This window comes from Ursus maritimus, unplaced genomic scaffold (genome assembly GCF_017311325.1).
Source record: "Ursus maritimus isolate PB19 unplaced genomic scaffold, ASM1731132v1 scaffold_13, whole genome shotgun sequence".
NCBI classification, from domain to species: domain Eukaryota; kingdom Metazoa; phylum Chordata; class Mammalia; order Carnivora; family Ursidae; genus Ursus; species Ursus maritimus.
In genome coordinates, this window is record NW_024423675.1 from 61,707,196 (window position 1) to 61,732,146 (window position 24,951).

Below are 24,951 nucleotides of genomic sequence, written 5' to 3' on the forward strand. Positions count from 1 at the left end.
CTTCCTGACCCAACCATCTGGAACAGCCATACTGCGCCCGCCTCTCATCTCCTCCTGATCTGTGATGAAGCAGAGCTGCACTGTGGAATTCACAGCCAGAAAGCACATTCCCTGTGTTCGTGCATGTCCTCCAGGAGCACGTTCGCTCTGTGAGGGCGGGAAGCCCCTGCTCCCGCTGTGCACGCAGTCCTAGAATACAGCCCGACTCGCAGTATGTGAACCAACACATGCTTCTCTCTCTCCTTGTTTTTTCTTTAATCAGTGACTCCACATAAAACTAGTATATAGTAAAAGTATGCTCAACTAATTCAACCAGAAGCATTGCAATTGCTTTTGCTTGGAATTTTAAGATTAGAAAAAATTCTACAGCTTTTCAAAAGTTAAATTTATGCCAAAACACACACACAACTTAATCCTTAAATATCCAGTCCAGTCCAGTCTGCTTGCTTCTGTCAGTCACATGTCTAAAAAATGTTCTGAAAAATGAGCAGTATCCTGTTCGCAGACAGTAGCCTAGCCAGGGCCCTCAGGTCTTCTCGCTCTCCTGCCTGCCCCGATCTCACCGCCCACATTAACGTGGGTACACTGTGACCCCCGGGCTGTGATGCTGAATGTTAATGTGCATTTTCATGGAGCTGTTTCATGGAGCTGGACAGTCTGTATTAAATGCTGCTTAACTGTCAATAACTGCAACTACCCACGGAGTAGGAGTCAAGAGCTTCCAAACAGCAGGAAACGTTTTCAATAAAGGAGAAAATACTTTCACGAACAGCGTCAAGAACTCTGGGTTTTTTTGTTTGTTTGTTTGTTTTAAGAATCAGATTTCTGATTAGAAAACAAAACCCCCACCCATTCCACCACACTACAGTATGTATGTCTCAAATTTTCTGAGCAATCAGCTAAAAATTTAAATGCTAGCAGAATAAGTAAAATTGAAATGAATTTCTATAACACACCAGTCTCTGCAGTTACTAGTTCACAGTCCATATTCTTCAAACTCCAGGAATTGAAATCCCTTTTCTAGAGAAGCCCCCCACTCCGGCCCCTGGAGGACTGCCCCACCAGCCTCATCATTGTAAGGAGCCACTTCCTACATCAGCCCCAAAGAGAAGGCGCCTGCAGAAAGAGCGCTGGAGGGGCTGGAAGGGGGTAGGTGTGCATTCATGGAAGAGAAGGTGAGGCACAGAGGGACGATGGGGACCAGCAATGCTCCAAATGCAGGTCTGACTTTTCTTAACACGGTGAGCTGCAGAGACAGCTCTGAAAGCCAATGCCGGCCCCTGAGGCTTGTAGCAATCACGTCTGTGCCCCAGCTGGCTTCCAGGGAGGTGCAGGTGTGAGCTCCCCAAACCCCAGGTACACCCTCTGGGGGTAGGCTGGTTTTCCACAAACATGAACATTTCACAAGCCCAGAAATGCAACATTTTGTGAGCTGCTTATCATTGGCAAAGGGCAATGACTCAGAACTGCCCTTTCCTTCATAAGGAATGAAGACCACTTGAAAGCTCAGGGGACACAGTCAGGTAGCTGTTGAGGGACACCTGGGCCCCTGTATACCTCTACTTCAAGGGGTCCTTGTCCTTCAATGTAACCTGCTGGCAATTCTTTTACCACTCCCGCTCCCCCTGCCCCCCCCCCCACAAGTGCCTGTCATATAGAGAAATCTGACTGTTATTGTGAAAACACATTTAGCTATAAGAATGAAAAACCGTAACCCCTCGCCTGCAAACCATAGAAACTTACAGGTGCCTTCTTGTCGATGGGCTTAATGACAAACTTTTTGTCATTGAAAGAGATGTTCCTGATTTCACTCCAAGGAAAGCCAATCTTTGGGGTCAACCTGAGGTTAAAAAAAAAAAAAAAAAAAGGAGGGGGATAGTTAGATGTGTGCTTGGATTGTGAATCTATTCTTAATTTTTTTATTTCAATTTGAAACAATATAAAGCTAGCCCAGGAACGACAGTATATAACGTAGGTCATTACCAGAGGTCCTACCTATGCTGGGTAAAGTCAGGTCCAAGCTCTAGGAAACCTCCACAAGCTCATTTATACTAAATCTTCCCAACTGTGGGCATCTCCCTGGGCCTGGTCCACCCCAGCCGCTAATCTCAAAGTCAACTCCAATCCCCAACCCAACACACCCCTTCACCCTGTGACAGCTCACAGAGCCATCTCCTGGAGCCTACCCAGGTCCGTGCCCATAGAACCCCACTTCTAGTCATTGGTCTGACTCATCTCCCTTGTAGTCAATCCATTCTCCTCTTCCAAACTGCCAACACCCTCCCCAGGTTCCGCAGGATGGAATCCAGGGGCCTCAACTTAGCATCCAAGACCCTTCTCATCTAGCCTAGCCTCCTGACACACAGGCTCTCACAGGCCCACCCTGCCTGAAGAGCTCCCTCCTCACCATGAACCTGCAGCCTTCAGAACAGCTCAGCCTCCTTCAACAGCCTTGCCCCTTTCTCGACTTGCATCTCTTGTGCTTCATGACTGTTCTGTGTTTTTTCAATTCTTCCATTCTTTTTTGCTCTCTGAAGACCAGGCAAGTAAGCTTTCTGATGGCAAAGATCACGTCTTAAGTTTTCCAGGCACGCTCTAGTCAGAGTGGCTGCTCACCAGTGGAAACAGAAAAGCCCCTGGTGTGGTTCTAGTCCAGCACCTGCCGTGCTCATTTTCTGTCGGGCTGATGTGCCCATTGCTGGAAGTGGGGTAATAAGGTCCCCTGATCTTCTCTGCTGTGGTCTATTTCCCCTCTCATCTGTTAGGATCTGCTTACTGTGTTTAGGCGCTCTGACGCTGGTGCATATATTTACAACTGTTCGATGTCCTTGAGCAGCTGAGGGCTTGGTGTGGATTCTGCTCTCCTGGGTCTCATTTAGTGCTGTGTGGCATGTTCACCTGACTGGCCAGACACCCTCCGTGTCATCCTCCAGCTTCTGAGACAGCACTAGGACCACTCACCCCTCAGAAACCTACCCACTGCCAGCTGAAACTCTGGCTCTTTGGCATCCCCAGGGAAGTTCACCAATTTCAAGACCACATCGCTCTGCTTAACCTCACAACTCCTACCCTGTTCTTCATCTCCTCCACCCTTTTCTTTCAACACATTTTAGCACGGACACCATTCTAGAAGTAATGACAGACCCTCAAGCCACCAAAGATACTGCCATTAAAACTCAACCTTCCCCACAGTCCATAAGAACTTTCAATTTAGAAAATACGCAGAGAATTACTGCTCTACCAACGTATTTAATTACAAACTGACGGGCAATGTAGGTCTTGCTATGACAACCTAAGCCAGGTCAAGTTGATGGGGTGGCTTCTGAAAGCCAAGAGAGGACACCCAAGCCCCAAACATGGCTCTTCAGGGACAGAGTGGTTCCGCACCCCTGCAGGAACGATGTCAGGGCACTGGCCAGGCTGTGGTTTTAAGTGCCCATCCTTTCTGGCATCCACTTTTATAGCTCTGTCCTACAGGGTCACCAACACCTGCTGAGACACATCTAGCCAACATCACAGCCAAACATGCAAGGAGTTTGCTTTGCTATTGATCGAAGAGGTCATTGTGTTTGCAGGCCTCTGAGCACTGGAAAGGACCTCAGGATACCACCTAGTCCCACTATCAACTTTAACCCGTGTCCTTGTCTGGGGCGGCTGGAAGCAGGTAAGCATGTCTGCTGCTTCAGAGCACCTGCCTCCCCAGCACGAGAGCACTTTGCTGCTCGTTTCTCAGCTGTGCGGTCACCACCGCAGCCAGATTTCCAACTCTCAAAATGCCCAGGAGGCAGGGAGCGGGCTCCTAGCTTTATACGAGGTTCTCAAAACACTGCTGATCCTAGAAGCCCTGGACTTTCAGCAGGCACAGGCATCTTCCTTTCAAGGGTTGGGCATCCTGTCACCACGGCCTCCAGCCTTCTGCTCCGTGGAGTGCCTGTAACGTTTGTCTTTTTAAGACTCTGGAACCTCATATAACAATTTATAGCCATTCAGAAGCATGAATGCAGGATCAGAGGCCACACATTTTTTTAAAAGGTGGGATTCTCCAATAAAAGGGACCAGGGCTCTATAGAGAAATGGATTCCTGGGCTGAAGCAGGGAAGTACAAGATGATCCTGGACCATCTTGAGGTGTCAGAAAGTAAAGAAGTACTCAAAATATAATGGGATCATAGCAAAAGGGCACAGGAGCCAACCTGCAAGGGATCCTCAAGGCAAATCTCAACAATCTGAATAAAATGTAACAGTAATAGATTATAGCCCACAGAATAAAATACCCTGAGTCCATATTAATATAAATAACTGAATAAATGAAGAGAAATTGGATGTGTTCACTAGACTGATACATGTAAAATAAATTTTTAAAAAATCACCATTTCTCAAAAACCACAATAATAACTCTTTCACGCAAAGCCCCTGAATGGATGCCAGACTAGATGAAGTATGGTTAAGAAACAGGATTGTTCCATAGCTTCAAAGTATCTCCTTAAAGTACACTTATTGACTACAAAGGGAAGGACAGAACTCCACAGAGCAGTCTGGCAGATAGTGCCTTGACCAGCAAGTGAAGTTAGGACCACCAGGAATAATGCTGCCTCACGAGAGACCCTGGGAGTGCATGGCAGACTCCTGTGGGATTCTTGCCCGAAGAGCAAAACTCAAATTAACTAGGAGAAAACATTACACAGATCTAAGTTGAGAGACCTTCTGAAGAGTTAATGGCCAGTATGCTCTTCCAAAGGGTCAAGGTCATGACAGACAGACTGGGGAGTACGTGACTAAGTCCAGGTTTGAGTCTGGGCAGGATCCTGGGACAGAAAAAGGTCATTAGTGACAACTGGTTAAAATGGAAACTGGGTCTGTATACTGTTCATAGTATTGCATCAGCGCTGACTTCCCGACGGACACCTGGACTATGGCTCTGTCAGATGTTACCACAGGGGGAAGCTGGGTGAAAGACAGGAATTCTTTGTACTACTTTTGGAACATTCTAAAAGTCTGAAATGATTTCAAAGTGAAAAAATACATGGCTAAAAAATTTAAATTCAAAGTATGCAGCTGGGGTGATGATAATGTTCTTTGGTGTCTTGACAAGAGTCTGGATTTTACAGACACATATCTAAACTCAGCAAGTGAGCACTTAAGAATTGTGCACTTCGATGTACTTAAATTTTACATCAAAAGATGAACAAGACATACTGAGCTCTAGTAAATAATATGCATTTTGGGGACAGTATACAGATGTCTGCAATTTACTTTGAAAAAGGTCTGAAAAAGAGGGCTAGAAGGTACAGTGACATGCAGCTGGGAAGAGACAAATAAGTAGCAAAATGCCAAGGATAGAATCTTTTTTTGAAATTTTTCATTAAAAAAAGTTTAGCAAAGGTCTGGGGTGTTGAGGTGGGCTGGAGCTCAGTGCAGGCCACACAGATGGCTCTGCCTATGTTCTTACCATGGAAACAAAGATACTCAGCAGTATCAGCAGGGGTCAATCCAGGGTGAGGGTGAGGGTGGACCCCCCCGCCCCCCCGCAGGACAGGCATGCCAAGGAACTCTTTCCCATGTGGCCCTTGTGCATGCCTGCTGCCAGCCACACTTAACCAGGCACCATGGTTCTCCCCCGCCCTCGTGCACATACAAACATGCGGAGGCCAAACTCTTCTCTGCCAGTCTGAGGTGAACTTCTAAGCTTCTTACTCTGGGTGGGTTAACTCGAGTCCCTGCAACAGTCTCTGTAAGAGACCAGGAAGTTTTATTTTGAAAATTCTGTTCCCCGTTCAAGTTAGGGTCCCACAGGCCAGAAAGGAGAGAAGGAACTGACGACTGTGATCCTGGCATGTTTGATAAAAGAAAACTCACATGAATTGAAAGAACGGTCTTTTGCTCTCCTCTCTTACACAGATCAGTAACCCACTAACTCTGTACTACAGCTCAAAGCTGTAACACACACAGGGAGGGGGCAAAATTAACATTGTGCCCAGGAGCATAATTTTAGATATCTTTAAATGACTACTTATTGGGATGCCTGGGTGGCTCAGTCAGCTAAGCGACTGCCTTCCGCTCAGGTAATGATCCCAGGGTCCTGGGATGGAGCCCCACATCGGGATCCTTGCTCAGCAGGGAGCCTGCTTCTCCCTCTGCCTGCTGCTCCCCCTGCTTGTGCTATCTCTGACAAATAAAGTCTTAAAAAAAAATCAATAAATGGCTTACATTATATAACATATCTACATGACATACATAATGCTATATACACCACATCACAGTTTACTCTGTTGTACTACGTATGGTGGAGTGTGCACATGCCACGCGGGACCACCGTGGAATACAGTGCACTACAATCACCACCGTAACGACTGGTTACTGCATACACAGTAAAGCTAGTAAGACAGAACTATAAATCAGAGCAGGTGATTTACAACTCCGAGCGAGAAATTTAAGGGAAAAAGGCATCAGCCCTTGTTTCGGCCCCAGCTTGTCTGCAGCCTTCTCCAGCATCCTCTCCCTTAAAGCGCCCATCGAGTCACCTGCTGGAGCCTCAGTCCACTGCCCAGACTCCTGCCTCTGAAGGACCAGGAAGACTGTGGGACTCAGGAGTGTGGGAGGGGTGAGCCCTAGGCGGGAAGAAGCGCTCTCACAGGACCGAAGAACTTGGGGGCAACAGCATGTCCCTCTCCTGGTTTTGTCTTTGTTGGTTTTGGATTTGGTCTGACAATGCCAGGTAGGGTCACATAACACAGCTAATCTGAAAGTTCTCTGTTTCCAAGCTGACGACGCCTTTCAGGGAAGGGGTCTGCCTATTTTCTCCCCCTCCAAGTCCCTCCTCTTCTCATCTACGGGTTTACAGAAAGAAAGAGACAAATGCGTTCAGTCCCACATGCTCCCACTCAGTGGTTACGTATACAGTGAAGAGAGACCTTAAGAGACATTTCCCAACCAGGATATATTTAATTCTAAAATAGGATAATAAAGGTATATTTGTTTATTTGCAGGTGCACTAAGTCTCTTATCGTTCAACTTGCATACTCAATAGATCCAATTTCCCACTTGAACGCCACCCCGTGAATGCCCAACTGTCCACTGTTAGCTCCACTGCGGGGGGTAGTGATCCAACACTTACCAGCTCAGAGTCATCCCAGCATTCCTCACACTTGAGTCAACCTCCTGCTTACACTGGTGACCAAGCTGTCAATATTTGCTTAACAGGAGAAGAACTTAGGCCTACTGATTGACTGTCTGGTTAAGTCTTTCTTCCTAACTGAAAAGAAGGTTGCCTTCAGGAGCAGGGAGGAGGCAGAAGTGAGCATTGCCCTATGCCCCAGTGTTTCCTTGGGGGAGAAGATCCCTTCGAGAGGACTACCAATTTCACTGGTAAATTGGGGGAATGGGGAGAGAGAAGAGACTGAAAGAATCGCGCTAATTTTCACTTGAAAAAACTGAACATTTACGTGGGCTAGAGGTAGTTACAAGCTGACATCAGCAAGTTCCTGCCCCTGGCTGTTTCCTGCAGCTGGAAAAACCTGTTTAGACAGCCCTGGCTATGGCTATGTTACAAAATCTGGTCATTCAAGAAATGAGTTCAGAGACAGAGGCAGTTTCCCACATCTATTCCCACGAGGGTACTGCGTTCTCACTTTGGGCACTGCTGGCTGACCAGTCACTGTCCAACTGAGGGGCCTCCAGAAGGACCAGGGACTGGTTTCCTGAGTCTCCCAGACTGTTCGTGTTTCTCTACAACACTGGGTCCAGCACACATTGGCAGGCAGCAAACCAGTAACTCACTACTACTAGGTTCTGGGAGGAGTTCCTGTGATTCTTTGAGGTCTTCTCTGACTAGAACCATGCCTTCCAACAGAGAGGATTCTCCTCCATCCAATTCTGGCACTAAGTGGAGGGTCTGTGAAGGCCTGACACAGGTGAAAGGTATCTGTACCCTGGGTTCTGGAAAGACGACACATGGCTGAAATTGAAGGCAGATTCTCTGTGACACATCGTCTGTCACAAGTGGTGGCACACCCTTCACGAAGGCCAGAGAGATGGTTTTTGGGAGTCTGAGAGCACTAACATCGGAGAGGAGGGGCAATGGGAGGATATGTGGGAGAGCCATCACTCCAAGGCACAGGGAACCACCATGGAAAACTTGTCCTCACTGAATGAGAATGGTCTTTTACCCTGTGTATCTAGCTCACTGGCAGAAAACAGGCACATTTGCAGTGTTTCTAAGCACAGGGACAGGCAAAAGCAGCCAGCAGGGCCTGGCTTGCTCTCCACGGCTCTTGCAGACCTTACCCAACACACACACACACCCCTAACACGTGGCCATTAGACACCTCTCACAGGTTCAGAGGATTTAGCTAAACTGTCTGTACATAAGCCACTGTTTATAGAATCTTAAGGTCTCTGATAGCACTGTAACTATTCTTGGTTGGATTAGCACAAACTTTAAGCCACCAGCACGGGAGGGCTGCCTGGGTGGTATCTGTGGGTGTGCTGGTGCCTACAGGCAGCTGGTGGCAAGGCCTCAGCGGGAGGGCAGGGGAGGCCTTCCTGCAGCTCCAGTCTGTGGGGTCACTGGTCAGTACGTGGCACTGTGCTGGTGGACAGGCTATGGTGGCAGGAGAGAAACAGCGCACACCTTGAGCCAACCTCCGACAAAACGTGGCCACATCACAGTTGAAGAGCCCTTGAAGATTCACATGCTGGGCCAGCAAGCCACCAGAGAAATACTTCAAAATAAACCATGTGCATGGTGGCCATTTTCTCCCTTCTTTCCAACCCCAACCCCCCACCGAGAATAATTATAAAGATCAACTCACTTATCGTCTTTCTCATAAATATTTAGTCCAAGGGCATCAACTCCAAGCCAAAGGTCTGTTCCTTTCTTATTTTTTATCTCAAAATAGTTGATTCCATACATTTCCAGGTCCTGAGCAATCTTGAGATACTCCAACATGGCACTGTCTCTAACGGGGAGAACAAACAAGAACACGGTCATTAGTGTGTGCTGTACCCTGAACCGTAAAACCGCTCCCCTATCTCCACAGGCAGATCCGGTGGATGGGCTGACAGCTATGGCTTCGTTGCTGTCCCTCTGTTGGCCATTCACACCTGGGCCCTGAGCTGTCCTAGACGCTGACCACTGATGTACTTCAGACCTTCTGGAAGAACAACTGACTCATGCTGGTTTCTCTGGACACAGACGATTTTCCTTTTAGACTGCCCGAGTAGGCAGTCTTTCTCTTGCCCACAAGCTGCCGCAGGAACGCCCACCATCCGCTTCACTAGCAGCCACCACGTATGCTCCAGACAGATGAGAGCCGGACACAATGTCTGTGAGGCCCGAACTGTAAATGAACTTCCGAGGCTGGGGGGACACACGGAACTGCTGCTAATGCCAGGTGAGGACTCCAGGGCAACAGAGAACCTGGCCATTTCTTACACCAGCAGCCACATGTCACATCATGCTCCTCCTTCATGCCTCCTTTGTGCTTCTTTAAGAGCAAGTGTTTCTCACTTGGGATCAATTTCTTCCCACTGTGAACAATGCTCCTGCCCCTTTGACTGAAACAAAGTGTTTTAGACACAAGACCTTCTCTCCTCTAAAACAAACAAGGGAGAAGTCTTCAGGACCTGAGGCTTAAACTAAACTGCTTCTTACCCCCATGCATGAACACCTGGCTTTATTTAAGAAAAACCTTCTGTGCAACTGTTACCTTTCACGGCTCTGCCGCGCTTGGGGCAGCGGCTCGGGAAGCTAACCACCCTGAGGACCCTATCTGGAGTCAATGCCAAGGCAACACGCTGGAGAGGCAGGAGCCAGCCAGCACTCACTTGAGCATCCCGCGGTGCTCGGCATGCCACACCTGGATCCGGTCCTCCCACTGGTCCCTGGTGAGCTTGTGCTGGTCCATGACTCTGGATTGCAAAGGAAGAAAGCACAGGATGGTCACCACAAAGGGCCATGAGAGGCAAGCAGCGGGCCATTGCCCACCTGCAAACCTTGAGTTTTCTTTCAAATAAAACCACCACAAAGAGCGTTTCTACTTCCTAATATGCAGCATTTGGGACAATCAGCAACTTGAAAGATTTAGAATCTAGAATGAGACATATCCAGTCTTACTGGAAAAATCATAAAAAGGTATTTTTTATTTTAAGGGGACTCTTCTTCCAAAAGGGGTAATTTATATGACCATTAGTGAATAAAAACAGATTTAATGGGGCCAAATCATTATACACTAGGGAAAGCTAAGTGTGACTATGTATATAACATAGTCGCTCTTTGTCCCGTGAAGAACAGTCCCCCTTCCTGCTACGTTTATCACAGACCCCCTACAGGCGGATCGGTGCCTGAGGGGAAGGCTATGGTAGGTCAGTAGCTACGAAGGCCAGAGCATGCGCTGGCAAGCACACAGATTAGGAACTTCTCGAGTCCCAGCCTCAAGGAGCACTTACCCTTGTGCTTGCTGACTGCTTCTGCTAACACATACCACTTATGCCCTTCAAGGATACAACCAGTGCTCTCATCCAGGCCTTGTCATCCCTTGCTCACCTTTGGGGGATCAGCCGCTCAGAGCTGAGGTACCCAGACTTGTGCGTGTCTTTGTTATAGTCTCCAAACTTGGCCTGGACCGCATAGGAGCCCAGGAGCACCGCGGTCTCAGGAGGGCAGTAAATCTCATCACTGAGAATGCCCTCCTTCACTTGGAGGAAGAAAAGCTTCTGCGTGATGTCCTGGATGAGCTCCTCAGACACATCTTCAGGGTAGAACTTAGCCCGGAACTTGAATTGAAGTGGATTCTCCTTTCTGACCTCCTGTGCCGACACCTGGACAACAGAAACCAAATGCCATCCGCAAGCCTGGAGGACAAGACCTGCCTTCCCGAACACAGTTTCTAACCATTGGCTCAAAAGGGTCCTGCAGGCCAGTTTTCTGAAGATTACCTTTACTCTGAAAGTCACCTTTCACCACATAAGACCAAAACAGGCCAGTTAAAGTCCTATTACCCTCCCACACTTAGCTGGAAGTCCAGCAGCAGCCAGTTAGTGACCCACCAAGCCACTAGGATGGGCCGCTAACTGCTGGGGAGACGCTCCCAATTCCAGAGAATTCAAATTTAGAAGCTGCCTGCCTAGTGGCCTGTGAGCCTGGCATCTGTCCCCATGGCCAGTCAAGCTGTAGGCCATGGAACCTGCATTTAAAAACTACTCCTGTTTCCTCTCTTCCCGTCCCTAATTGCCCCCAGACTTACTATAGTAATTTGGGGGACGACACAGGTTTGTTTTGGAAAAGGGACATTTTCAAAATTGTGTGGAGAAAACACATTTAAGCTTATTGCTTTTCTTTACAGTTGTTAATGGAATAATTCAGTCTTTGGAGTTGGAAGATAATCTATCACAGGTTCAAACAAAGCAATAACAGGTTCTTACAAAACAGTGAATGATTCATGGTTTATAAGATTAACAATCTCATTGGGGAAAAAGAAACTAAGGTCAACTAAAAGCTAAGCAATTAACCATCATATGCCCCAATGAGTGAGCAGTAAGGAGAAAGACCAGGATCTAATTTCCAACCAATATCCCCCATTTACTGGAAACCTCCAACCTTTTTTTGTCTATAAAAACTTTTACACAAATAACAAGAGAAAAAAACAAAAGAGTGAGGTGCTCCAGTTTCGAAGTTAACAGAGCAGACCAACAATCAAACAACAGCCTGTAAATAGTTAACTCTGACTTACCTTTTTATCAAGTTTCAACCAGGTAGGAAATCCTTTATTATCCACATACTGGAGGCCAAAGTACCACACTTCCCGAAGGCCAATGGTCTTAACCACCTGTGTGAGAGAGACAGCGGGGCAGGGGCTGAAGCAGCCAGGAGAGCAAGGTGCTGGCCACTCAGTCACATGCCTGGTGCATGCCTCCCCTACACCACCCCCGCAGGAATCCCAACCTGTTACTAACAGAGGCTATTCCCCCAGAGCCACGAACAATTTATTTTTAACATACACTTAAGCAGATTCAGGATTAACTTTGAATCTCAGAAAATCTCAAGATCTTATAAATTGTCTTTACTTGGGAAGGCTAATGGAGTACAGAGGAGTAGGGGTGACAAACAGCTGAGTTAGCATGCGCACACCATCGGGCACCACCCAGGGGACATCAGGGAAAGCGTGCGTCCCAGGTGTGAATGTCTGTCAGGTGTGCCCACGTGGAAAAGGGGTTGAAAGTCAGCAGGTGAAGCAATGCAACACCTGGGTGTCCTCTGGTTGCCTGTCCCCGCTTCTCAGTCATTTGGCCCAGGCCTCTGCTTAACTAGGAAGAGGGAAATAGCAGTCCCTGGAAAGGTGGGCGACAGACGGTGGTGGCAAGCTTCCAGGGAAAGCAGGGAGATAAGGGAGTTATGCTTCACACATGCCAAGGAGTGATTTAACATTCTTCCAACCTCCAGAAATTTGAAATTCTGATACAGGAAGGTAGAATTCAACCCTAAGTGATAGCAAGGGTTTTGTATTTTAAAATTCTCCTCAGGGTCACCTGGGTGGCTCAATTGGTTGGGTGTCCTTGACTTCAGTTCTGGTTGGGCTCTCAGGCCACATTGGGCTCTGCGCTTGGCGGGGAATCTGAGATTCTCTCTCCCACTGCCCCTCCCCTGCTCGTGTAAGCGTGTGCGTGCTTTCTCTCTCTCAACTGCATGAATAAATCTTTAAAATAAATAAATAATAAAATTCTCCACAGTACTAGAGAAAGTTTCCTGTGGTCCACTACAGACAGAATCCCACATTGGTTATTCTTATGCCTCCAAAAGAGAAAAGCAACCTGCTGAGGACACTTGTTAGACATCATCACGACCGAGTCCCAGAGCTTTGCTGCCCAGTTTAAATCCCATGACATACAATGCTAAGCCTTTATAAAAAGGTTACCATTCTTCAAATACATGGCTTCTATCACATTTAAAGGGAAAGACGTCTGAACACATGAGAAATGACAAAACAGGTATCTGGAGCATCTGCTTAAAATAAAATCTGAAATTCCAGATAAACTCCTGCTCTGAGCCTGTTTTCTCATCTACTGGGGGACCAGATGCTTGCTGGAGCTCCAGGAGCCTGTTCACCATATGCCAAAGATGGGCCTGTTCATTGGCTCCCTCAAACCCCCCCCCCCCAAAGAGGGGAAGCAGGGCTCCATCATGGGATGATGTGGAAGAACTCGGGACTCTTCTGTGCTAACTCCTAAGTCTCTTGCGAACCCCACCTAGGTCTTGTTAGGGCAGCTGATATGAAGATCAGGTTTTCTGTATCCAATTCTGCTAATTTCTCACTACCTATAAACCTCCATCTCAACATCTGGATATAAAACCTGCCTTGCCTTCTTCCTCTTTAGGTTGTTTCAAAGCTGTACAAGAAAGCCCCACATATATAAGCAATCTAGTCCTGCACTCCATCCACTGAACTGTAGCCTTAGCCTAGGTCCTAACCAGTTTGAAATGATTTCCTGTCTGCTTGACTCCCCTCCCCATCCCAGTCAAACCCTTGCTGATTTCCATGGCCACAGCACAGACGCCTCTTCTCCCTCCACTATGATGTGGCCAGCCCCCTTCATGAAGCAGATCACAGACTCTGGAAACACGCCATGGACATAAGCCAGGGCTCTGACTCACTCAGTGAAAAGCGTGTCCGTGGGTGCCCCAATCTGCCAAATATCTCTGTGGCATCTTCCATCTCATTCCAGAATGACTGTCTGCAGCGTGTTTCAAAAGCCTTACTTCTATTCCTACGGCTTCCTCGAAACGGCAGAACTGAATTAACCTGCTTTCCTTCAGTCTATTCTAAAGTCTATTCTAAAAATCAATGCTTAAGTCTGCAAAAACACACCTCACCATTCCCTCCAATGTCCTTAGCTTACCCTAAAGCTGATATACATCATGGAAGCAGAATATGCATAGACAAACATAGTGAGCGGATGGCCACCCGCAAAGCAAGAAGAGAGGCCTCAGAAGAAACCAAACTAGCCAACACCTTGATCTCGGGTGATCAGCCACCAGAATTGTGAGAAAATAAATTTCTGTTTAAAAAAAAAAAAAAAAAGAATACGAACAGGTGTGGGGTCTATTCCTTTAGCTCTGTATCAGCGGTGTTTTAAATGACAGTTTTGGAAAGGAAAATGCAGGGACAGGTCTACTCAGCTCAATCTCAAGTGACAGCTGGTACATATGCTTTGATGATGGGAACAATGGGCACACTGAGTCACGACCTTCTCACCATCTCAGGAACTATGGTAGCAGAAAGGCACTGCTCAGGCCCTCCATCAGATCCCTGGACTAGAATCTAGGCGCAGATAAAGCAAGAGCATTGGGGTGGAGTTGGGCCAGTTACTGCATAAGAGACTGAAGTAACTCATGGGGTCGGGAGAAGGATTCAGATTAACTCACCTCTAAAGTCTCTTTCAACCCATTCCATTTAAGGACCATATTTAGCCACTGCTAGTTTGGCCTATGAACAACCTTCCCAGACCTAGAAGGCCATCAGGTAAGCAACAGAGAAAAGGACAGACTCTAAAGACATTAAGAAGAAAATATGCCCAGCCTGGTTGGGGTGTGGGGAAGGAGCCCCAGAAAGCACCCAGGGCATCCACTGAGAACTGGCCTGACCACCCACACACAGGAAGGTGGGATACTCTGTGTCACGTGCTACCTTGGAAGGACATGGAAGGATCGAAAAACAGATCTTCAAAAAGACAAGTATAAGTAGGGTTGGACACTGTGAAGCCAACCCCTGCCCTGGCCCTAACAAGCTATAGAACCTTGGGCAATTCTCTTCTCTCTCTGGGCCTTGATGTCCTCACTTATGACATACAGACTTAGCCGTTTCCAGGTCTGCTCTAGCCTTAACGTTCTCAGATTATGTGGTATTTTTCATGGTAAGTAGACCAAACTGTAAAGAAATTAAACATGAACTGTCAGAGAGCTTCGTGATCCAGGTCTTATGGCTGAAGATGGAGTTCAGGATCTTTCTGTCTCCCACTACTTCCCTTTCCAGTAGCTGACTGGTGGTGGAATCTTACTACCGGTCTTGGGAGGTTGGCAGAGATTTAGGCAGGAAACATGACTTGGGAAGATAGAGGTCAAAGTGGGATGTAGCCTTGCTTTTGTTTAGCACACGGATAAGGGGGCTTGACTTTCTGGGGTGGGGAATAGTAACAGGCGCTTGAATAGGATCGTTGATGGGACTAATGAGCTTTGGAATAATTTAGATACAGAGCTTATCAAAACTTGGCATGTTTATGTGGTTACTACTTTTTAAATAAACTACATCTACTGATTGAGTTCAGGGTCCATTTTTTGTACACCTATTAATCCACAGCTCCATGCTACTGGTAAGCAGATAATCTAATATTAGAAAAATACCTGGCTTAAAACAATCCGAACACCAAACCAGATATATTATTTAGCATTTAGGAACATGTAGAGTTCTGTCAACATGGCACCCTGGATCAAGAAGTGGAGACAATCCTGTGCAGCATGCAGCTCTGTGCCTAGCACACAAGTATGCAGTTAAAAATGTCTGTAGAACTGAACCACCGAGTGGAGAATCTGAAGGACAGGGCAGGCCTCTCCCACTCTCTCCACTCCCTCCCCTCTTCCCCCAGGACCCCAAGGAAACAGACAAGGATCTTCTAAGAGATAGCGGTCTATCTTGCAGAAGTACTTCTGAGGGCCTCTTCACAGTTTCTGAGAAGCAAACACGTGGACAGAGGAAGGCAGACGGAGGCAAGGGCAGCTATATGGCTGCGACATCAAAACTATAAACCAACCTAACCTCTCTGCTCTAAAAATTGCTTGAGGAAAGCCCAGCACTCATTTATAGGCAAGAACTCTGGGGTGACCGAGGGGCTCCTACTCATCCCTGTTCTAACCACTGACCCACGTGGCACTCAGCTGGCTCCATTTAACTTACTTCCGGATCATCTTTCAGGAGAAACCTTTAGATTTTTGCCCCAAGTCCAGCCTCACCCAGAGCAGTAAATGCCTTTACCCATACTGGGTAAGGCAGAGTCAGGGATGACCTCATCACGGCAGCACAGGGAGAGCTGAGAAGGTGTCCCCGCCTACTGCAGAAGGCCTGGAGTGCACACAGCAGCACCAGTGCTGGCTCCTGGGGCTACTGCACAGAGCTGACCCAGCACTTGGGTGGATTAACCTACTGGGCGCTCACTTTGGGGGATAAGAAGGAGGTATCATCAAGCATGGGAGGGAATCATTGATACCTTTTAAATTTGCTGGAATTCTACCTCCCACGTTTCCCAGTCAGCACCCACCCCCATTTCCGGGTTTGATGCTAGGGTACAGAACATCACCTCTCCTATCAGCAGGGCCTCTCAGGGAGTCAGGCTATAGCTCAAGGGACTTGTAAACTCATGTCTGCTCCTGTTGCCTTCTTGGATCCTTGGCCCCAGAGCAGAATTTATTCAGCTCAGAGAAGCAGATCTTGTTCTAAAACTTGGAACTGTTCCATGGAAAAGTTATCACAGCTTTCCTGGTGCCTCACGATTATCAAAACTCTGCATTCACGTTCAGGTCTCAGGAAGAAATACTCAAGAATGTAGATGTGCTGTTGCCCAGCTCGTGGAACGGCATCTGCTGACACCTGAGGGAGTTCACAGATCCTGCAGTTGGGCATGGAACTTATGGCCTGCTCAGTTCCAGCCGGGCCCTCAGGCAGTGTCTGACCCTGACCTGCCAACCAGATGGCAGGAGATGGCTGGGGTGACCATGAAGACCCCTGTGGGTGAGGGGATGGGAGCCAGAGCTTTTAGATGGGTCACTGTGCTAAGACTTCAGAGCATTTCCTAAATTTCCTCTCACAGGGCTGTGAACACTCTACTTCTGTAGAGTGTTTACAACAGTGTGAACCCCCTGGAAGGAGGGGAAAATGTCCTCCTCTACAAAGAGAAGTTAAGCAGCAAACCAATACACTCAGCAAGATTATTCAGATTTGCAAGGACATTTTTCCTAAATGGGAACTCTCTCCTAAGCTCAGAGACCAACCTGATCAAAAAGCTGTTTTCCTGTTGTATTTGGCTGGATGGCGAACTCCAGCTCCGCATCCATGGTGGTAACTCGGACATTGATCTAAAAAACAGAACAAAATGAATTATACTTAACTTAGTGTTCCTTTCTCGCAATAATCTGAGCCTTCTGCAAAAATGCAAACCTACTTAGCAACACGCAAGAGTCAATTCCTCACTGACATCCATTCTCATGCTGTCACAAATCACACATGCACACGGTCACGCACTGAAGCCAACAGTAGATAGCTGGTGAGTCTCAGCACTGCACACAGTTTGGACTCAAAGGCATGGCCTCTTTGCTTTAATAAAGCACATTCACACTTGAGTCTAGGCTGTTTTTCTACAAAACTACTTTGATAACCATTAACATATTTTTCCATGCTCGTATTAACCCTCATGACAGCCAAGGAAGCATCAGTGACTGGGGTGGTGAGCCTCCTCAAAAATTCCGACCAAGGCAGTAAGTGAAGGGAGGAGAGAAGGTGCAACATACCAGTGTATTTAGAAACACTGGAAACTAAACAGTGGAAAGAAATGGTCAGATGACTAAAAACCCATCAAAGAGAATATCCTGCAGTAATCTAAAATGCCGATTATGAAGATGGTAGAAACATGGAAAATTGCTTCAGGAATGAAAGACATGACAAGCAAAATGGTACACACCCCCTCACAGGAAACCTGTAAGAGCCTCTAGGCAGAGGACGGAAGTAAAATGGGAGGAGGGACCTATCATGGGATGGTCAGGTCACAAGGAACTGAAGTGGGGTGAGAAGGGGCCTTAAAAAAAGTCTCTAATTCCCATTGAGTTTGTTTAAAAAATTCACTTCAAGGTAGTTTTCAAATTTATCACTTAAGACTCAAATTTACTAGCATATGAAAAACAGACACATCTACTTTGTATCACTGTCCCGAAGGAAAACACCATAGCCACTAAGATTAAGAAATGTTTGCTTTTCACCATTTTTCAAGTGAAATATGTAAGTAGTTGGATAGACATATACCCTAAATTCTTCCTGCCTCGAATGTAAATATCACAAGGACACAGTAACAGGACTAAGACTTAGCTGACAGAGGTCCAAACCTCCAGCCAGTGCAAGACACACATTCAGCGCCCACACTAGTTCTCACTCTAGGAACAGAACACGCCTTCATGGATTGTTTCTTCTAACCCTCAAGACTGACAACTAAGAGATACTTTGACACAAATCTATCTTTTAAAGGTTCTCTGGCTGACAGTAAAGAGAAATGAGGTATAATTTTCCAGGATTTCAAGAAAGTCTCTCCTCCAATTTCAAGTTTACAAAGATGAAGCATATTTTAAATTCTTCAATTGTATTAAAATATAAAAACCTAAGTTTCTTCCTTTTCCTGCCAGCAAGAATTTATTTTTTAAAAAATCACAAAGTGGCTGTTATGAAGCATAAAAGATAAACAGCTTTCTCAATTATGGTTCCAAATGCACAATATTAGAGATGAAAAAGCAGCTCCAAAGTAAAATATTCCAGGAGACAAATGCAGCTCCAATTATATACTCATAAGCCCCCAACGACACATCACATCCAAAACTAAGGTGGAGGGGGGGTGTCAACAATTACAGGGCCTTAGATATGCTTTGCTGATTAACTGATTGCAAACTGATTAACAGGAATATAGAAAAAACTATTCTAAGGTTTGAATCAGGTTCACATTTGACTCAAAGTGTACACAACTCTTTGAAAAGGCAAATAAGAGGATGGATGTAGCACGCCAGTAGTCCGTAGAAAGTAAACTTCTTAAAAATTAAATGGAGAAGGTCTGCCTAACCTCTATGAACTACACCTGCCACCACAAAGACCTAATCTGCCATCCACTGCTCCTACATGGCCATTCTGCCCAGTTTTAGTTGGTCTGATCTTTCCAGAGAATTCTTTCTGTGAGCCCCAACACCCACAGGCTATCATGAAGCCTGGTATATAACCTCAAACAAAGATGGCAAGCCTGATGATCAGGTTAAGTTTTTCTGGCATTGCAATAACAAACAAAACTGGGACAAAGAATAGGAAATAAGTTTTTCTCCGTTGTCTGATCCCTTGGCCCTGTCAAAAGGAGTAATTCCCAGATCTGATTTGGGGACACATCAGAATTTTTCTTATTTTCAAAAATGCCCCTAAAATCAAAAGTTGATTTTTATCAATATATGTGTATATTCACATACAGTGTGCGCTCTACAACCCTGAGCTAAGAGGCTGAGATGAGAGAACTCATGAACCTCGACAACACGTGGGAGAATGGTACACTGGCGGCCCGCGGCTGAGCTCCTGGGCATCACGGGCGTGCATGCTCCTGGACTAGTCACTACCCTCACTAGTGTTTCTCACCAGGGGCACGACTGGCACTCTGGGCGCAGGCATTCCTTCTGCAAACTATCTCAAATGCACCCCTGATGCCACCTACTAAACACAGGTGTCCTCAGTCGCCAGGGGAATCTAAAAGTGCCCCCCCACCATTTCCACATGCTCTGTGAGGAGAAGGGAGGTTGCCACCCAGACTAAGGACCAAAGCAGGGCACTTCCTTCATCAGAAACAGGTTAAAGAGTTCCAGGTTTATAAAGCCTGTGAAGATTATTTTCAATGTTATAGATATTTAATAATGAAATACAGCATAAACTTGTATCAAAGTTTAAAATTACGCATTTAGTCAGATGACAGGACCATTTATATACATATTTTGGTCCACTTATCCAGGGGCTTTAAAAGAAATCAGATTTTAGCAATTAAGAATCAGAAATTTAGCAATCAGAAAAAATCAGAATTTAGCAATATCTAAATCCCAACTCTCCTTTCTTGTGAGAGAGAGAGAGAGAGAGAGAGAGAGCGCACACTCATGTGAGCTAATAGGGTGGGGAGGGGCAGAAAGAGAGGGAAAGGGAAGATCTTAAGCAGGCTCCTCCCCCAAAGCAGAGACCTGAGCCAAAATCAAGAGTCCGACACTGTAACCAACTAAGCCGCTCAGGCACCCACAACTCTCTTTTTATCTTTATCTTGAGTTTCCATGGTAAGCAATTGTTTTTAGAACCTTGATGGAAGCCGATGCTCGTATCTGCAATGATGCCACAGAAATAAAGGGGGCCTGTATGGTCCTGCACGATAAATGTGAGGATGGTCCCACCAAAAAAACAGAGGTCAACAGGCTTAAAACATATCCAAACCCCCCCCCCCAAAACACACACCCAAACCATGTGCAAAGGCTGGGAGAAAGAATGCGTGTTTTGCAATTTTTATTGTGTTGGTAATTACCCCCCCATCATACTTCTTATCAAAGGCAACATTTGCTGAAGGCAACAAAATCCCACAGTGGTATGTGGTACAGGTGTGTGAACAAGCAGTTAGTCATGAAAACCGAACCCCAAAAGGCAGTGTTTCTCTTGGGCCTGACAAAATACTGAAAACCTTTTAAACATTCTGCTTTGTTTGGGGATGATGGTGGTGATTAAAGTTTAGTTTTGCGCATGTACCCCCCCAACACACCATGCGGCTGAGAGTGTAGATGGTAGTTTAATTCAGGTCTCCTCCACATGCTACCCCCACTGAAGCTAAGGGACAAAGCCATACTGAAAGCTCTAAAGTGTTAAACATAGAAGGAACCAGACTTAATTGTACCCCACCACGTGTAATGGGAATTCATAAGTAAGTTAGATAATGGAGTTAACAACAGGATTTTAAACTCCACAGATTAAAAATAATGAGGCCTTCCTCCTGCTAGATACTATGTCAGAATTTTAGAACAAGAGGACTTGCCTTAGACCCAAGTCAAAACACGTTAAATGAAGATGCCTGAACCCATGCAGGGAAAGGTTTGAGTATAATGCCTATTTTCCACACCGGCCATATTTAGCAGAGAAATCTTTCTTCTTTCTGCCTCACGAGCCCAGCTTAGTAGGGAGTTGTGTTTCATTTCAGTAAGACAGGACAGGCTTCGACTGCTAACGTATCAGTATATGCTGCTAGTCTGTATCTGAGAGAAATGTTTTAAAAACAAAAATCGGAATGAACTGAAGTTTTATTTCTAAACCAAGAACAAAACTGGCCAGTAAAAATTCCTAAATCTAAGCAAAATGCCTGCACGCTTTTGGTTCTTGACCACGACTACTGTTCCCCAGGTATGTGCACTGCACCTCTAGAAAATGCACAGGTTATTTGATACGGGAATTTATAACACAGAAACCTATTTTTGCCTTAGTTAATGAAGTTAATGAAAACCTAATTGTAATGTTGTCTCTGTCCTCCCTCTGCTTAATCATCTACTCTTTAAAAAATTCTCTTTGCTGTTCTTACAGGTTAGCTCAGCTCAAGACTGTGACACAACAAGCCAATGAACCATAATAGCTTCATTTCACTGTTCCCTGCCCGACCCAGTTAGTGGGCACCTGGCATGCCTTTGGGGCTCACTCACTCTACAAGGACCAATCAACTACCTACTGGGTGCCCCGGGCATGGGGGGGGGGGCTGCAACAAAGGGAGTCAGACCACCCCTGACCTTCAGTCACTTATAAGAGAGCAAATAGAGATGGGCCTCGAATAGCTCCCATTCACCATAGCGGTTTCCAAATGGGCCCAACTATCAGAATCCCCAGAGCAGCCTTTCAAACAAACACCCAAGTTTCTGGGCCTTAGCCCAAGAATCTATATATTTTTGAAGCCACGCAAGTAAGGACCAGCTGAATTCAGGGATCACTGAAACAAAGGCAAGAGAATGCAGCCAGGGTCCTGAGTTTGAGAGCTGATGCTGTAGCCTGAAGACTTCCTCCCACTGGGCATCGCCCCCCTTAACTGCAAGCCAAGGGTTTGGACTATAAGTTCTGAGGTCCTTCTGCCTCTGAAATGCTAGGTCTAGAGTCCAACAGCACAAGGGGAGGTGTGGGGGTGCAATGAAAGCTGGAGGCGTGAGAATAGGCGGGTTGACGACTCCTTCTTAGGGAAGGTGTGGATGGACTGCAAAGATTCATGAGCAAAACAGCTAACTGTGATACTATTAAAAGCTGGCCAGGAGATTGTTTTCATGGGGAAAAGAAAAGCTCACACCTGTTTTCACATGTCCAGGAGGGAAAATGCAACTCTCTGGCTGGACACAGTAGTACAGGTTTTATTGCTCCAATGCAACTGACATCTCTTTTTCCAGTAAGAGAATGTAAAGGTGTTAAACCACAATCTGTTTTTTAATTAAACTCGGTAACGATTTACACTTTTAAAAGAAAAATAAATCCATTGTCCCCTTTGCTTACACCCCCAAAAAACTGAGCAATCATGGGCACAGGACTGACAGCAGGTAGGCGGCCAGGACCTGCCTCCCTAGGCATCCCAGCCAATCCCTGACCAGTGGTCCGCACCTTGAAAGCCACTTCCCCTCATTCGTAGAATGAAGTGCTGTAACTGGAAACATTTTATCTGTAAGGGATCTCCAAACTGTAACATTCTAGGACTTAAAAATTATCTGAGTGGCTTCTGACACCATCCAAGTCAGTGGCTGTGCAGTTCTCTCGAACATCCTCTGAACTTCCCAGGGAGAGGGACAAAGAGGTGATACAAAGGGGGTTATTTTGAGGTCACATAAGTTAAGGTTGGTTCTGTTTCCTTTTTCTTTAACAGAAAGACTTCTGAGTGTTTTTGCTGTGTTAATGTCTTTGTCACGAAATCCCAGGATGCTGTCCTAGTCAGGATTCCCCGGGACCATTCTACCCACAGAAGTTTCTTCCACAGAATATCCCAAAGGACCAGTAGGGAAAACGTATTTCAGCATCTTCCCAGTTTAATTTGATCAAAATAGTATCTAAAATGCCTTCTAAGAGTCAGAGATGTGAAAAAGAGATGACAATGAAATACTGTGTTTTACTTCTAACCCATGTGTGACTGCTGAGTTCTGGGCATCCAATTACCTCCCAATTCTTTCCCTTGTTTTAGTAAATAAATCTCGTCATGCAATTTTTCCTTTGGGAAGTGCCCGTTTCCTTCTGAGATACTTAAAAAAAAAAAAAAAACTTGGTATAAGATTACCTCTCTAATCACACTTTTTACAGAATTAACTCATACTGTACTAAAGACCAAAACAAGAAGGAAACATTCAAAAGACCAATTCCTCCACAAACTTTACAGGCAAGCAAGCGGGTATGTCTCCACAGACAAGGCAATCAGATCTCATTTTTGTAGCCAGAATACTGCAGGGGGAAAGAAAGTTTACAGTGATTTTCCTACGTACTTAAGAAGCAGGAAAACCATTTAAAAATAGGGAAATACAAATGATTGCATTTGAATGTTTGAATTTCAAGCAGTGGATTCAGTGCTAACAGATTAGTCCCAATACTATCACACCTACATTTACTCAAAAATTAGTCTGAGTAGAACTATCCATAGAACTATCCAAGCACCACCAAGATTACACTGAGAGCTTGACCTTTCATAATCACTTAAAAATGTCAACGCTGTTTTCCAACATTCCAGTCCTCTTCCAAAGGTGCCACTTCAGCAACTTCCAACAGCTTTCAAATATTTGGATAAGACATTTCAAATACTTAGAAATGCTCTGATAGGAAGTAGATGGAGTAAACGATCTCCCACAAATGGGGGAAGCAGGGGAGTGGGACAAGGAAAAATTCTCACAACAGATAATAAATGAGTTGTAACAGTTTTCTGAGATGCTATTTTGGTTTACGTAACTGAATAATTATAGACTGTTGTATTTTGATTTTCATGTTGAGTCATTATGTGCTCTTTTTTAATAACAGCTTTGTTGAAATATAACTTACACACAATTCACCCATCTAAAACGTGCAATTCAGTGGTTTTCAGCAGAGTTATGCAACCAGCACCACTATCTAATTTTAGAACATTTCATTCCCCTAAAAGAAACCTGGTGCTCATTAGCAGTCACTCCTCCCAATACTCCTCCTCCCCAGCCCTGAGAACCACCAATCTACTTTTTGTCTCCACAGACTTCCATTCTCAACACTTCTTATAAACATGTGGCCTTTGTGACTTAGCATGTTTGTGAGATTCATCCACGTTATAGCCTAGTGCTTTGTTCCTTTTTTATTGCCAAACAATATTCCACTGTATGGATACATGGCTTCTGTCTACCCGTTCGTCAGCTAATGGACATTTGGGTTGAATATTTTAGTAACTAGGTCCATGTTGCTTTAGTGATTGTAAAAATATGAAACAGCTGGAAAACAATGTCATTGAACTAGTCAATTTGGTATTCAAATTGATAAGAATAAAAATTCTTTAGGAGGAAACAAAGAAGAAAATGATTTATTTAAAAGATTTTATTTTTAAGTAATCTCTATACCCAATGTGAGGCCCGAACCCACAACCAAGATCAACAGTCACATGCTCCACTGACTAAGCAAGCCAGACAACTCAAAAAATTCTTAAAAACTAAAATTCAATTTAAGTTTACTGGTTTTTTTGTTTTGTTTTATTTTGACAGAGAGAGACAGCCAGCAAGACAGGGAACACAAGCACGGGGAGTAGGAGAGGAAGAAGCAGTCTCCCAGCCGAGCAGGGAGCCCGATGCGGGGCTTGATCCCAGGACCCCGGGATCACTCCCTGAGCCTAAGGCAGACACTTAACGACTGAGCCACCCAGGCGTCCCTAAGTTTACTGTTTTTAGTTGTAAATGAAAATATTCTGTTTTCAGGAAGAAGGTCCCAGTTGCCAAACAAACTGACGTGAACACAGTAGAAAACACTGAATCCTACTCTCTCCCACACTTACTCTCCCGAAGCCAGCAGTACTCCAGCCACCATGAATTCTAGCTGACTCCTTCACAAATGAGGGAAGACAGCTGACAGCTGTCCCACCAAGGAGCAGAGGTGAGAATTCAGGCTCTTGTTCAGGGTTCTCTCAAGTAAATCATGAT

General features: G+C 45.6%; 1 protein-coding gene across 2 annotated transcripts in view; it reads right to left on the reverse strand.

The window, feature by feature from the left end:
* The window catches only part of EZR (ezrin), a 49,488-nt gene that overhangs the window by 7,737 nt on the left and 16,800 nt on the right, over positions 1 to 24,951 (reverse strand). Inside the window, exons 3-8 of one of the 2 annotated variants that reach the window (XM_040628015.1) lie at positions 17,035 to 17,118; positions 11,729 to 11,824; positions 10,543 to 10,817; positions 9,825 to 9,908; positions 8,810 to 8,956; positions 1,744 to 1,840 (exon numbers count right to left, since the gene is read on the reverse strand). In XM_040628015.1, coding sequence (XP_040483949.1) covers positions 1,744 to 1,840; positions 8,810 to 8,956; positions 9,825 to 9,908; positions 10,543 to 10,817; positions 11,729 to 11,824; positions 17,035 to 17,118 — 783 coding nt within the window. Of the gene's footprint in view, positions 1 to 1,743; positions 1,841 to 8,809; positions 8,957 to 9,824; positions 9,909 to 10,542; positions 10,818 to 11,728; positions 11,825 to 17,034; positions 17,119 to 24,951 lie in introns of those variants that run through there. The other variant, XM_008688513.2, reaches the window with a different exon arrangement.